The sequence below is a fragment of the Typopeltis vanoorti genome, chromosome 20 (assembly GCF_054136105.1).
Source record: "Typopeltis vanoorti isolate ZY-2024b chromosome 20, IOZ_Tvanoo_1.0, whole genome shotgun sequence".
NCBI lineage: Eukaryota > Metazoa > Arthropoda > Arachnida > Uropygi > Thelyphonidae > Typopeltis > Typopeltis vanoorti.
In genome coordinates, this window is record NC_143568.1 from 104,611,920 (window position 1) to 104,626,395 (window position 14,476).

General features: G+C 38.4%; 1 protein-coding gene across 3 annotated transcripts in view; it reads right to left on the minus strand.

Moving 5' to 3' along the window:
* Positions 1-14,476, minus strand: part of Traf4 (TNF receptor associated factor 4) — a 203,036-nt gene that overhangs the window by 17,508 nt on the left and 171,052 nt on the right. For 2 of the 3 annotated variants that reach the window (XM_090409826.1, XM_090409827.1), the window contains one exon: positions 495-656. The exons of the other annotated variant lie outside the window; for it this stretch is intronic. In XM_090409826.1, coding sequence (XP_090265952.1) covers positions 495-656 — 162 coding nt within the window. The remainder of the gene's footprint in view (positions 1-494; positions 657-14,476) is intronic. 3 annotated transcript variants of the gene reach the window in all.

Below are 14,476 nucleotides of genomic sequence, written 5' to 3' on the forward strand. Positions count from 1 at the left end.
TTCGAAAGTTGCAGCACTTCCCCACTATTTCAAGCTACGAGCTGCCATTGAATGAAAACCACCCTTTAAAAGTATCAAAGGGTGGGAAGAGCATATCCAACAGAAATATTTGAATAATAACAAGTCTCACTTAATTTATCTCCTCCACCAACAAGCTCTCTATGAATGATTCATTATTACCAGCCAGACAATCAGAAAATCTCAAATGACTGCAATTAACCTTGTTTCACATTTAAGGACAGACAAGAAGAAAGAATTTAAAATTTTAAGTTAAAGCAATGAACGGTATTATATTTCGGAGCTCCTGCAATATTACTGATACAAGTTCAACAACTGCTTTTCTTCATGTGGATTGGATAATTTGGAAACCATAAGGGGAATTGATATGATTAGTAAAGCTTGCATACAAAGATGAAAATCATAAAACTGAAAAATGTGAATAAATGGAATTAAGCACATATTTTACTTGTTTGAAAGGTGAAGGCAAAGCTCACCTGTAGCGTGTCAAAGACAAATTCTTTTTGACAGTAGCGACATGGAATGAGACGTTTAGAGCATTCGTTCATCCTGTGATTATTCATAAACCTCCTCTGGATCTTGACACCACACTTATTTTCACAGTAGATTGGCTCAAACTGGCAACTACCCGTGTGACCCTATGAAGAAGGAGGAAACAGTTCAGGATGTTAGAATTAAAAATTAGGATTAAAAGTTTTTTTTTTTTTGTTGTTTTTTTTTGCGAATTGTTTCGAACCAAGGAATTTTATCATCTTCAGACCTAAATATGTTAACTGATCTTTACTTTCCCAGTTCTACACAATGAGCTTTTACATTTATTATCTGTTCAGAGTAAATAAAAACAGAAATCTCTGGCTCTTTCTAATAAGTACCTTGGAAAAGATGCAATCTTAAAAATGTGCATTTTTGAATAGCTATGAAATGTTAAGAAAAAATTTAACACAAACAGTAAATGAGTATTTACTTTGTCTTCAAGGAAATCATATATCAAAGGGGGGAAAAACTATTTTACATAATGAATTTGTTCTTTGGCTAAATTTTAACAAATCAAGAGTCACTTGCATTTCTTATATTTATATTCTGTGAAATTATTCAGTGATACTTTTGAGAGTAGAAACTGGGTGTGAAAATGTAAGTTTTTAATATGATTTATAAGAGAAATTCGTGGTTCAGGGTAGGATAGAATCTGTTGTAATACGTGCACTACATCAGTACTGCACGTATTACAACATACATTCAAGACTACCAATTATATACGTGGTTTAATTAATCCTTTATCCAAGTGTAAGCAAACAAAGTTTGCCCCTGAAATATTTTCAGGACTGGGGCAACTCATGGTGAAGGTGGTATAACTTCTCATCACTTACCACGCCCCAGTGCTGAAAATATTTCAGGTGCAAGCTTTGTTTGCTTACACTTGGATAAAGGATTAAACCAAATATGTAATTGGTAGCATAGCCAAGTGAAAAAACTTCCATCACACATTCAGACATCAAAATGACAGATACAAGATTTTAATTGCTAAATTTAATTACTGATTTGGTGCATTTTGGGGTCAGCGAGAAAGGCAACCACATTTATAATCTTGAATATGTTAAACGACATGTTTAACATAACCTTACAATATTGTGTTATTCCAAAGCACAAAAAATGCTTCCATTAACTTAATAAGCAAAGTAAAAAAAAACTGCAAATAAAGACTTCAAATTCTGTGTAGACAAAAAAAAAAAAAAAAAAAAAATCAAAATTGAGTGAAGAGTGGTTTTAAATAATTTCCATCTTACATCATTTAAATGTATGCCAGAATCTGTATGTTTTCTAAAAGTACTCTTTCTTATTACCAAAACGTGTAATATAAACTACTTAGCCCATGAATTATTATTATTATCCAGGCCATCATGGGGTCAAGAGACTATCGTGGGAGGACAATCCTAGGAAACATAAAATCTATCATACCACTCCTTGAAACTCATTGACTGTTCTTGCTCTCACCACATTATAAGGCAATGCATTCCATGGTTCAACTACCCTCTATGCAAAGAAACCACTCCTCGCCCTCTTGCTCACAGCTGCCTTTTGTTCTTTCCAGGGATGGTCCCTTGTCATTGCTCCTTCCTGCTGTTCTGCCAAGCAAAAGAACTCCCCAACCTTGTAACTACCTCTCAACAGTTTAAACATCTTGGTCATATCATTTAACAAACTCTTCAGTCCACATTCCCTCAGCCGATCGTCATAACTAACATTGTAAAGTCCTGAAACCATCTTTGTTATCTGCCTCTGTACCCTTTCCATTATTATTTATAGATACTTTGATGATCTTGAAAAGCCCAACAGCAGATACAAAACAAAATTAATCAAGGACAAATAGCTTGGAGATTGATATTCAAAAGATTAAGGAAAGGAATCCTAGGATCTACACCCTCTGTCCAAAAAGAACCTATTTTTCGAAAATAGAAACTGGTGGCGCCACCTGTTTATTTTTTTGTTGTCGAAAGCGGCAACCTTCATTAGTGTTGTGTCGACTGTTTATGACATTTGTTTCATCAGAAGCCGAGTTATAGTGCCAAGAGTGACAGTGTGTTTTGACGAACGGCCGGAAAATGAGTTTCAAACAGAGAGCTGCGATTGACTTGTGTTAAACTTGGTAAGTGTGGTTTATACACCAAAATATTTTACTGAAACGCAAATGCTTCAAAGAGCATACGGTGATGAATGCTTATCCCCATACTCAAGTTTATGAGTGGTTTAAGCGACTTCAAAGTGATCGTGAGACGCTTGAGGACGACGAAAAGCCGGGCTGTCCAAAGACTGGACTGAGCGAAGTCAACATCCAAAAAGGTGCGCGATTTCATCAAAGAAAACCCGAAATCGTTGCTGAGATTGATTGAAGATGAATTGGGGATTCCAAATTCAATTGTGCACAACATTTTGACCGAGAGTTCGGGCCTTCGTAAATTCAATTCGCAATTTGTTCCCCAGCAGTTGACCGACGACCAAAAAAATGTATCGAATTGAACACTGCAAGGACCTCATTAAAACCTTTAATGAGGTCCTTGAATTAAAACATTAAACCTTTAAAACCGTTTCAATTTCCTTGAAACGATCGTTACTGGTGACGAAACGTGGTTGAGTATGAGCCCGAAACAGAGCGCTGAGTGGAGACCACCAGAAGAGGGGCATCCGAAAAAAAGTCGCTTGGAGAAGTCAAAAGTAATGAAAATGCCGATTTGTTTCTACGATTCCAAGAGCATTATCCACAAAAAATTCGTTCCGCCTGGCCAAACGATCAATGGCGAGTTTTATCTCGAAGTTTTGAAGCGATTAATAGCGAGAATTAGTCGCGTAAGGCATGAATATCGTGACGACCGACCGTTCGTCAAAACACAGTCACTCTTGGCACTATAAGTCGGCTTCTAATGAAACAAATGTCATAAACAGTTGACACAACACTAATGAAGGTTGCCGCTTTCGACAACAAAAAGATACAACAGGTGGCGCCACTAGTTTCTTCTATTTTCGAAAAGTTCGGTTTCGTTTTGGACAGGGGGTGTATACTATCAATTATGGAGGACTCATGAAGTATATATTTCTAGGAATGTGACTGTACGTGCCTTAATTGATGGCACAGTGAACTTGCCAAAAAATGTAACACAGGACTACCATATTTGTAAAGCACCCTCCCACACACAGAGATCTTCTGGGAAAAGAATCCATAATTACGTAGGTCCGCGTGTACACTAAATTACATGTGGTGATCATCTCAATATACAGAGTTCTGATGATTGTTTTTCGTTGTCGAGTTTTCTAGCGGCTATATTAGCATTACCACACCCACACTTTATTATTTATAAACCCTTCCATAGTTTCTTATCCATCTCGCTCTTTGGAAGTCAAGTTAGAGGATCGAGTTAGAGGGAGGAAGGAATTGGATTTTATGCAGTTATTAAGGGACAACTATCTACGGCAACATGTATTGGAAAATACCAGGGGGCAGAGAGTGCTGGACCTAGTAATTGCAACTGAGAATGTGGCTGTAACGAACATGACCTTGTTGCCACCAATTGGTGAGAGTGACCATAAGGTCATGACTTGGGAGGTGGCTAAAGGAGTCGAATTTACAATTAAGACAGGGTATATGTGGAATTATCGGGCTGGTAAGTATGACAAGCTTAGGTGTGTGCTTGGCTCAATGCCATGGCATGTAAAACTGCAAGGGCTGGATGTTGATGGTGCATGGGAGGTGGTCAAGAACTGTTTGCAGGAGGCAATGGTTGACTGTATACCAAGAGTCCGAATAATAAATCAGGTAGGGGTTAAATGGATAAATAACACTATTAAGCTTGAGCTGCAAAAAAAGAAACAATTGTGGAGGGAATTTAAGGAGAAGGGTGACCATCAGGTGCATGAACAGTATAAAGCTCAGGCCAGGATGGTAACAAGGGTGGTAAGAAAAGCAAAAGCAGATTACGAAAGGAAATTGGCCATGCAGGCTAAAGAGAATCCCAAACAGTTTTTTCAATATGTTGCAAGTAAAAGGAAAAATGCTCATGGTAGAATGATCTTAAAAAATGCTGAGGGTAGGGAGGTAACTGAATCAGTCGATGTTGTGGAATTACTGAGCGAGCACTTTGCAAGAGTATATCATCCAGGTGGTGGCCTTGCGGAAATGGAGGAACAATCAGCTTATACTGGAATTGTGATGAATGAGGTAGAGGTAACTAGTCTGTTACAGAACCTCAATGTCAATACATCTGTAGGATTGGATGGTATACCAGCTCGTGTCGTACGTGAAGCGGCAAAAGAATTGTCAGTGCCCTTGACCATTATGTTTAATTTGAGCCTCAGGACTGGGTCAGTCCCAAGGGGGTGGAAAGAGGGGAAAATAGTTCCACTGCACAAAGGTGGTTCCAAGGCTGCTGTTGAAAATTACCGGCCAATCAGCATAACAGGAATCATTATCAAGGTCTTAGAGAAAATAGTCAAGAGGAAAATACAAGATTGGATAGAAGAAAATGGGATACTGTATCGGGGACAGCATGGTTTTGTGAAGGGTAGGTCATGCCTCAGTAACTTGCTCACGTATTATAACACAGTGATGGCTGAACTGGATAAGGGTAATGGGTTTACAGTGATTCTGCTGGACCTTGCTAAGGCCTTTGACAGGATACCACATGGAATTCTAATCAGTAAATTGCAGCATATGGGAATGGACATAGGGTTGGTGAGATGGATAGGAGGGTGGTTGATGGAGAGATATCAGAGAGTGGTTTACTCAGGAGTAGAGTCCACAAGACGGCCTGTGACTAGTGGTGTACCACAAGGATCTGTTCTTGGACCACTGCTGTTTAATTTGTTCATAAATGATATAGGAAAGGATCTGAGAGGAACAGTTCATTTGTTTGCGGATGATGCAAAGTTGGGTAGGGCAATAGTGAATGCAGATGACGTCAAAATTTTGCAGGATGATTTGGATAGATTGGAGGTCTGGGCTAGGGAGAATGGATGTCAATTTAATGTGGCAAAATGTAAGGTTATGCATTTTGGGGTGAAAAGATGGGAGGCAGTTTACTGCATTGGTGGAACCGTGCTCCAGGAAATTGATGAGGCACGAGATTTAGGAGTGTTGGTGGATAAGGAATTGAAATTTAGGGGACACATTGCAAAAGTGGCCAAATCAGCTCATCAAATCACTTGGTTGCTGAAGAATACGTTGACAAGCAGAGACAAGCAGGTTATTGTTCCTCTGTATCGAGCCTTGATAAGACCTCATCTCGACTACTGTGCTCAGATTTGGTCACCTAGGTTTCTTCTTGATGGGGAGGAGGTGGAGAGGATCCAGAGGCGAGTGACCAAGATGATAGCAGGTCTGTGGAATGAACCGTATGAGAAGAGGTTGAGGATTTGTGGGTTGCAAAAATTGGTTGATAGGCGGAGGAGGGGAGATATGATTGAGACATTCAAATTACTGAAGGGTTTCTATAAAATTAATTCAGAAGATATTTTTGAGAACAGGGCTGGTTGTGGGAGGACTAGGGGACATCCATGGAAACTGGGCAAAAGTGTGGTTAGTAAAGGTGTTAGAGCTGGGTTCTTTACTTTTAGAGTAGTGAATGAGTGGAATGCGCTCCCTGAGTCTGTGGTGGATGCTGTGACAGTGAATGAGTTTAAGGCGAGGTATGATAGATACTGTATGAATGTCGAATAGTTGTGATGAAAATGATTTGGGGGCTCCCTCGATGAGTCTAATGACTCCCTGGAGTTGCCCGTAATAATAATAATAATAATAATAATAAACACAATCAAATGATACCAACCTGTCGAAATCTGTCCATATGTCCTGTAATAAAATATTGTTGCTGTTTGAGAATTATGGCCAAAGCAAATAAGAAGGCTACGCGAGCCAGTGTATGACGTGTTTCCCATACATGAAAGGCTTCTATAAACCTATAGCATGTTCGTAGCGTGGGTGGCTTAAGGATTTTTTCTTTCTATTTTTATTGATTATATACGATAAAATGTTAAAAAAAAAAAAAAAAAAAAAAAAAAAAAAAAAAAAAAAAAAAAAAAAACTTTTTAAATAGCGCGGTGCGGCTACTGAGCGCACCTAGCGGCAGGTTTTGACAACAAACTGTCATTTGCCCCGTTCTACTGAGCATTAGAAGTCGAGTTACATTCGCTGATGCGAGTACGTGCACAAGCTGTTCATCGGATTAATGGCAATGAAAGAGCTTGAACAGCCTGTGCATAATTTTGCTGCAAACTTGGTAAAAATTTTACAGAGAATTTCAATTGCTTAACGAAGCATGCGGGGAGGACTGTATGAGCCGAAACCAGTGCTACTGAGTGGTTTAAGCGTTTTAAAGAGGGCAGAACATCGGCCAGTGAAGATCTCAGGACTGGACGACCTTCCACATAAACAGACGACGAAGAGCAGTGGCGCACTCAGGATTTAATCTTGGGAGGGCGAGTTGAGTAGACGATTTGAGAATACACACCACGCATTGCATACGGCCTAAGACTGAGCATCTGCGGTGATCGCTAATTCATAAGCTGCATAGAAATAAAAGACAACAAATTAAAAAAAAAAAAAAAAAAAAAACAATTTTAATTAGGAAAAGATTTTTGGAAAATTTTCTAGTGTTCATCCCCCCTTTTTTCTTTGGGGGTGCAGGCCCCTTAACCCCCCCCTGGTGTGCCACTGCTTAGGAACATTTCTTAGTATAAACCAGTGGTTCTTAACCTTTTCGAAGTCACGGAACACTTTTGATTATAATAAAAATTTGGGGAACACCAAACGCAATTAGAGTCATAAAACTAACAATAAAAATATGCACGGATTTGACTCTTATAAAAATGGAACTTATTTTAATGCGATTCTTGAGCTTGTAGGCTTTTGCAGATTTCAGCAATATCAGGTCTAATGTGTGATATCGCTCCCCTCATCTTTTTTGTCTATATTAGTAAGTCTTTCACTCTTTTTAGTTTTTATGTTGGTTAATATTGACAAACCGAGTTCACGCAAATATGATGTTGAAAACTAACACAATTTCAGTGCCCTTGTGGAGAGAGCGGGTATCCGGCTTGGACAAAACTCCAAAATTCCTCAAGAGTTATTTCAGAGAATTTCTTTTTTCGAGTACGATCCGTTCACAAGGTAAATTCACAATATCGAAAATTCCCAACTCGATGTATGAACTGTGCCAAATGGATTTCGTATCCACTCATAATTGTGTGTATTTAAGGAAGGAAAGTAACTTGAAATCTTTCCTTCCAATATTGTTAAATGTTCTGTTATAACGGAAATAATTCCTTCGACATTTTTATTATGGAGCGAAGGAAACACATCTACTGTATTTTTTCGGATATGCGATACTTTTTTCTGAAAAGCTAACAATTTGTCAGTGGATGGCAAAACATTTTCATTTTTCTCTTGGATACTTGTATTAACGCTTTTAAAGTAATTAAAAATATCGGCTAAACATGCCATTTTAGCAACACCGAATATCATTTGGAAGACATTTTACAAAAGCATCTTCCTTTTGAAAAAAGGCCAATAATTCATTCTAAAGTCCTAAAATTCGGAATAGCACTTTGCCCCTGGATAACCATCTTATTTCAGTGTGCAAAAGCAAAGATTCGTACTTGGCTTCCATAGATATGCAAAGTTTTTTAAAAAGGCGTGCTTTTAAAGGTCTTGACTTGATGATATTTACCATATTTATAACTTGGTCTAGTACAGGCTTTAATATTGCCATAACGTTTTTGAAACTATGGATTCTCTGTGCAAAAAACAGTGCGTAGATATATTTGGGTTCATTTTCTTTGCAAGGGTAACAAATCCTTTAATAGAGTCTACGATTGACCTATAAACGATATTCCATTGGTTTAGAAGTCAATGCGCATAGCAGTCTTCAGTTGTTAGAATCAGAGTAGCCAATTACACTCAACTGTGTCATGTGACATCTTTCACCGGCAGCACACTTGTTAAGAACCATCGGAAACCATTGATTTTTCTGCATCTTTCTGAAGAATGGTTCAAGCAGGTAGCATGATAGTGTTGGCATTATTTAGGGAATAATGCCAACAATATATTATAGTAAAAAATAGAAACACTAACAGATCAGCTACGCCTCAAGGTTAAATACAACCTTCTTCCTCACATGAGCTAGAGGTAATATAAGGCCAAATGAAAGTCAAAATACAGATGTTGCTTTATTCTGGCATTACAAAAAAAAAAAAAAAAAATTGCGAATTTAACTAAAATCATTTGTAAAAACTTGGGTTTCATTTATAGGCTTAAAACCAGTAAGGATTTTTGAAAGCATGCCAAGTTTCAAACCCAGCTTTGACGTCATTCATAATGACTTTATTGCATTATTAGGCGTGGGGGCATAAGAATAAATACTGAAATTATGTGGGAGCGAGAAAGGTTTGTATCAAATCATTATGATACACTCCAATTAGTAAAGGGGTAAAAAACAAACAGTGGAACTTCTTACTGAAATGTTTTTTTTTTCTTTATAGAAAGACGCTAATTTATACACCCTCTGTCCAAAAAGAAATCGAACTTTTCGAAAATAGAAGAAACTAGTGGCGCCACCTGTTGTATCTTTTTGTTGTCGAAAACGGCAACTTTCCTTAGTGTTGTGTCAACTGTTTATGACATTTGTTTCATTAGAAGCCGAGTTATAATGCCAAGAGTGACGGTGTGTTTGACGAGCGGTCGGAAAATGAGTTTCAAACAGAGAGCTGCGATTGACTTTTGTGTTAAACTTGGTAAAGGTTTTGCCGAAACGCATCAAATGCTTCAAAAAGCACACAGCGATGAATGCTTATCCCGCACTCAAGTTTATGAGTGGTTTAAGCGATTTCAAAGTGGCCATGAGACGCTTGAGGACGATGAAAAAAAGCCGGGCCGTCCAAAAACTGGACTGAGCGAAGTTAACATCAAAAAAGTGCGTAATTTCATCAAAGAAAACCCGAACTCGCTCGTGAGATTGATTGAAGATGAATTTTAGGATTCCAAAATCAACTGTGCACAACATTTTGGCCCTTCGTAAATTGAATTCGCGATTTGTTCCCCACAAGTTGACCGACGACCAAAAAATGTATCGAATTGAACACTGCAAGGACCTCATTAAAACCGCTCGTAAGGACTCAAACTTCCTTGAAACGATCGTTACTGGTGACGAAACGTGGTGTTTTGAGTATGAGCCAGAAGAGGGGCATCCGAAAAAAAAAAGTCGCTTGGAAGAGTCAAAAGTAAAGACAATGCTGATTTGTTTCTACGATTCCAAGGACATTATCCACAAAGAATTCATTCCACCTGGCCAAACGGTCAATGGTGAGTTTTATCTCGAAGTTTTGAAGCGATTGATAGCGAGAATTCGTCGCGTACGGCATGAATATCGTGACGACCGACCGTTCGTCAAAACACACCGTCACTCTTGGCACTATAAGTCGGCTTCTAATGAAACAAATGTCATAAACAGTTGACACAACACTAATGAAGGTTGCCGCTTTCGACAACAAAAAGATACAACAGGTGGCGCCACTAGTTTCTTCTATTTTCGAAAAGTTCGGTTTCTTTTTGGACAGAGGGTGTATAGCAAAATAAAGTTAACTGTACATGAATTTCTGTTTATACACGAAGTATACTTCATCCCCCGTATCTTCCTTAGGGGAAAACCGAAAATTTGGAAGAACCGTTGGGTTTTACTTATTTCTCAAATAAAAATTAATTTGTTGTGTGAATTAAATTCAAATGCACATTTATCCGTTAACTGTTACTCCTTAAATATTTAACATTAAAGATGCGACAATGGTGTGCCTTATCTTCCTTAAAAATATTTATTTTTAGCTACCCTTGCTTGAGTTAACGGATTTCGAGTGGGGGGGGGGGGGATGCATCGATAAAAGAAATATTAATGTGTTTACTTATGGCGACTTGGGGCTAACTCATAGCTCACGTCATTAAAATAATGAAAGACCAGTACTGTATAAAACCAACATTAACAAGCCACGCACAATCGTTTGAAATTTATCATTTGTTCGGCAGCTTCCATAGCGCCATCTGCTCGATACAGCCCTGAAAAGTGGCCTGTCATCTCCAGCGAGGGCGCAATGGGCAATTTGGTGCAGGATACATAATCGCACAAAGATTCAAACAGCACATAAATTCAACTTTTGTTTTTAGTTGCTTGCCACTTTTAGGGGGAACCTACCGAGCATTAAAACTTATAATGCTCGGTATTTTCCCACCTCTAGAATTAAATTCAAATCTACAAGCAAAGATTTGCATAAAATATGCCAGCAGGAAACGACAGGGGGGGAAACAGCCAATTAAATGGAAGTGCTGCTGGCATTTTCACTCCATGCATCATGCGCCTATCTGCATAAGGTAATCTCCATATATTTAGAAGTAAAGATATATTTATTAGCTCTTCGCTGCTTCAAAGAAAACCGAACACTAAGTGGGTAATACTGATATCGATGCGGTTATGATCATTTAGATCACCAAGTTTTGAAGTACTGATGAGCTTTTGTTGGGGAAGTGATTTGGTAATAAGTAAATGGGTCGTAAACTTAAAAATGACTTCCTTTTAAAGACGCGATTAGTTCTTTGATTTTTATTATTATAACTACCATTTGGTGCGACCTTGAATTTTTGAATAAACTAAAGTTTTGAAGACCGACGGGCAGCCCAATCTCCCGTCTTAGTTGGTTCAATGATTTTATAGGAATCAGGGGAGCGAGTATAGCAGACAGCTGCCATCTCATTCTTTGTAATATGGGGTAAAATAGATTGAGAGGAGATTGATGACTTCAAAGTATCGCTTTCTCTGTTTGAACTGAGGAAATTAAAGTCAACGAAGGCTATACATTTAAAATCTAGTTGCGTTGACATTACTTTGCTTAAATTAAAAAAAAAATATATGGTATTGCATTACCATATCGGTTATGAAAGTTGACGTCTTCAAAACTTGAAAACTTAAATTATCCGTAAAGATAACATTGCACAAGAGTACTAGATAAATATTGCCAAACTACTGAGTAGAAGTGGACACTCGCTATGAGCCAGTATAAAACGCTACGCAGTACACATCCAAACTATTCTGATGATAAATAAATCCACTAACGCCTTTTATTCCCCGAAAAGGAGTAAGCGAGGCGTTTAGCCTATCTTTCGAAAGCTAGAAGTAATTTCCACACTCAGCTAATCACAGATAGCGAGCCCAAGATTATCGATGATTTTAACGGGCTTCTGGGAAAGACAATAGCAGACAACTGCCACCATCTTGCGATTTCTAATCCTAACACTAATAGTTGTTGCCTGAAATAGTGCGAGTTCGAAGGTTGATTTTCTTGAGTTAAAACTCCACTTGTCTATACCAAAAATCAACTAACTCGGGAACCGGTCGAAGAAAGACTTAGAACGGTGTTTCTTCGGGCGGTCTAGCGCTATGGATGGATGTGTATGCCATTGTCATAGGACTGCATTTTGTCCCCTGTAATACCCACTTTCATTGTTATTTAATAAAAGATCGTTTGTAAGTTATTTTGAGCAACACGTGCGGATAACGCGATTGATACACTGTTCGGGTTTAGTCGAAAACTTGCAGATCTAAATGCTGCGATGAGGCTTTTCATAGTAATATAAAACATAACGTGTTACTTAACATAATTTAATGTCATTGATATTTGCATATTTTCTCATGATTCGGCCCATTTGGAAAAAAAAGTACAGAAGCCGAAATCTTTCTCTAAACTTATAAATTAAGCAGGGAACGAGTACAATGAACGATGGCAAACATAATTTATGCAAATTCAAATCGCTCCTAGAAATTCCCTTTCGATGCTATTCTTCAAGAGGAAAAACATCTTAGGATCATACCCATTTTCTATGATTGAATAAAATCGCGAGTCGACGGCGTGCTTGCTTATAGGGACGACGCTACAGCATTTATTGTGTCTCGGTTGTATTCTTCCAACCGAGTCAAGTCAGCAAACTCGGCTACGGTGCTGGGTTAATAAAAGACGGCATCGGTTCACTGGAAGGAGGAGGAGGCCCATCTGTCGTCAGTGAAGTACAATCTTTAAAACGAAAAGGAGCAAGTGAAAAACAAATCATTTAAATCATCCACACTTTAATAAAGCGCGTTTGAGTTGCAGGGAAAAATAGTAAACGCCCGCTAGAAGAGGGGAAAAGAAAAAAGAGTCTAGAAACTTAAGTGGAATGAAGAAAACAAGAATGAGTTTATGAAGATAGAAACAGGGATAAGTCCGGATTGGTTTACGCGCATCATGAGATCCCATGCAGCTACAAATAAAAAATAAAAGGAGTGGGGAAAGACCACATGTGTATGACGCACGACGTAGATGTCGTGGGAGTGTGGGAACGCTATAATGAGCGCCACTCAGGATAGCTTCCGTCCACCCATGAAGTTAATGCAGGGGTGGAATAGCCGGTGATAAGATACAATCTAAGACCATCTGTGCAAGCACCGACAGAATGTTTTTATAAGTAGAGCTTGCATTACAATTCCACGTATAATCTTTTCCCTCTAAACTGGCCATAAAAATTATTGATTTTTGGATATCGATGGCGAGATTTTTGATCAACTCATCACTAACAGTTCTGTCAATTAGATATCTCGTGATGGGTTATAAATGCTACCGAAATAAACAGAGGAAAGGATGTAACACGTCAAGGTTTAGTTGATCTTTAAAAGTATCGGAGATGTGAAGAAAAAAAAAAAAACATTCGTTTGTTTGAGAGAAAAAAAAAAAAAAACTGCAAGAAACTTGATTCATCATAGAGTCTGGTAATACGAAACGAGAAGAATAAGTCCATTATTTTAAAAGATCTGATAGAAAGAGCAAGGAAGGCTGTAACTCGATATCGTACTGGAAGACGACTAAACAGAAATAAAAAAAAAAAAAAATTAAACCGGACGTTGAATGAGAGAATCCCTTGACAAGCAATGACACAGCGGAGTCATCTTACTTCTTCGCTTTTTCTGCGCGTTTTCTGAGGGAGGCCATTTTCAAGCAGCTATGAGAATTCGGCTATTGAGCTGTAAGATCAACAACCACGAACACAAGAAATTAAGGATAAAACGAGTGCAAATCACTGAAATGGTTGATCCTGAACACTGCAGTGATTAGCCGACACGGATTACACTTCTCTGAAATTATGAGATCCCAAACAGGGGGACCCATGCTGCCATATAGTCCATCCTGAAGAGTTTAAGCCAATTATAAATCAATTCTCTGCATAGAAATTTCGCAAAGGTTTGTGTTGTTTAAACACTGATTTTGTTAGAAGGACCAATAAATCTGTAGGGTTAATTTTATTGACCGTTTGCATTTTTATTCCCGTAGGTGGGAGAGTAAGGACCCCGGTGCATTACTTTGCCCACGAGCCTACAATACTGTTACTGTCTGGTCAACTATCCAAATTACAGAACTTTGCTACAATCTCGGAGCAGACGAATTTAGTTAAAAGTTTCAGAGCGTGTTTAAAAATGTGTCAACAACAAATATCTATTTGTCAAATGACGATAAGAGTGTACAATTCATTTGACTACATGATGTCTCATTTCAGTTGTTCTTTGGTGACATTTACGAGAAACAGAAGTAAGTGATCAAGCAAAACAGTTTTCCCCTGCAATTTGCCTCCGAGATTATAAACATTTCGATTTTGGTATTCTACGACAAATCAGGTGAAGGGAAATTTCTTCAATGATGACTCGGGTACCAGAGGCCATTTAGGAGGGAAGGGTCTTGTGATCCTTTCCGCATTTCTCTCCCCCTTTATTATACCAAACAGGTTGATCTCCGTATGCACTCAACAATAAAATTAACGTCCGAATCATTTATGACGACTGCACCGTCTCAGTTATTCTCATCATCCCATTTCACGAGCCTCTGGACTCCGTCGGTATAGACGAAGCCC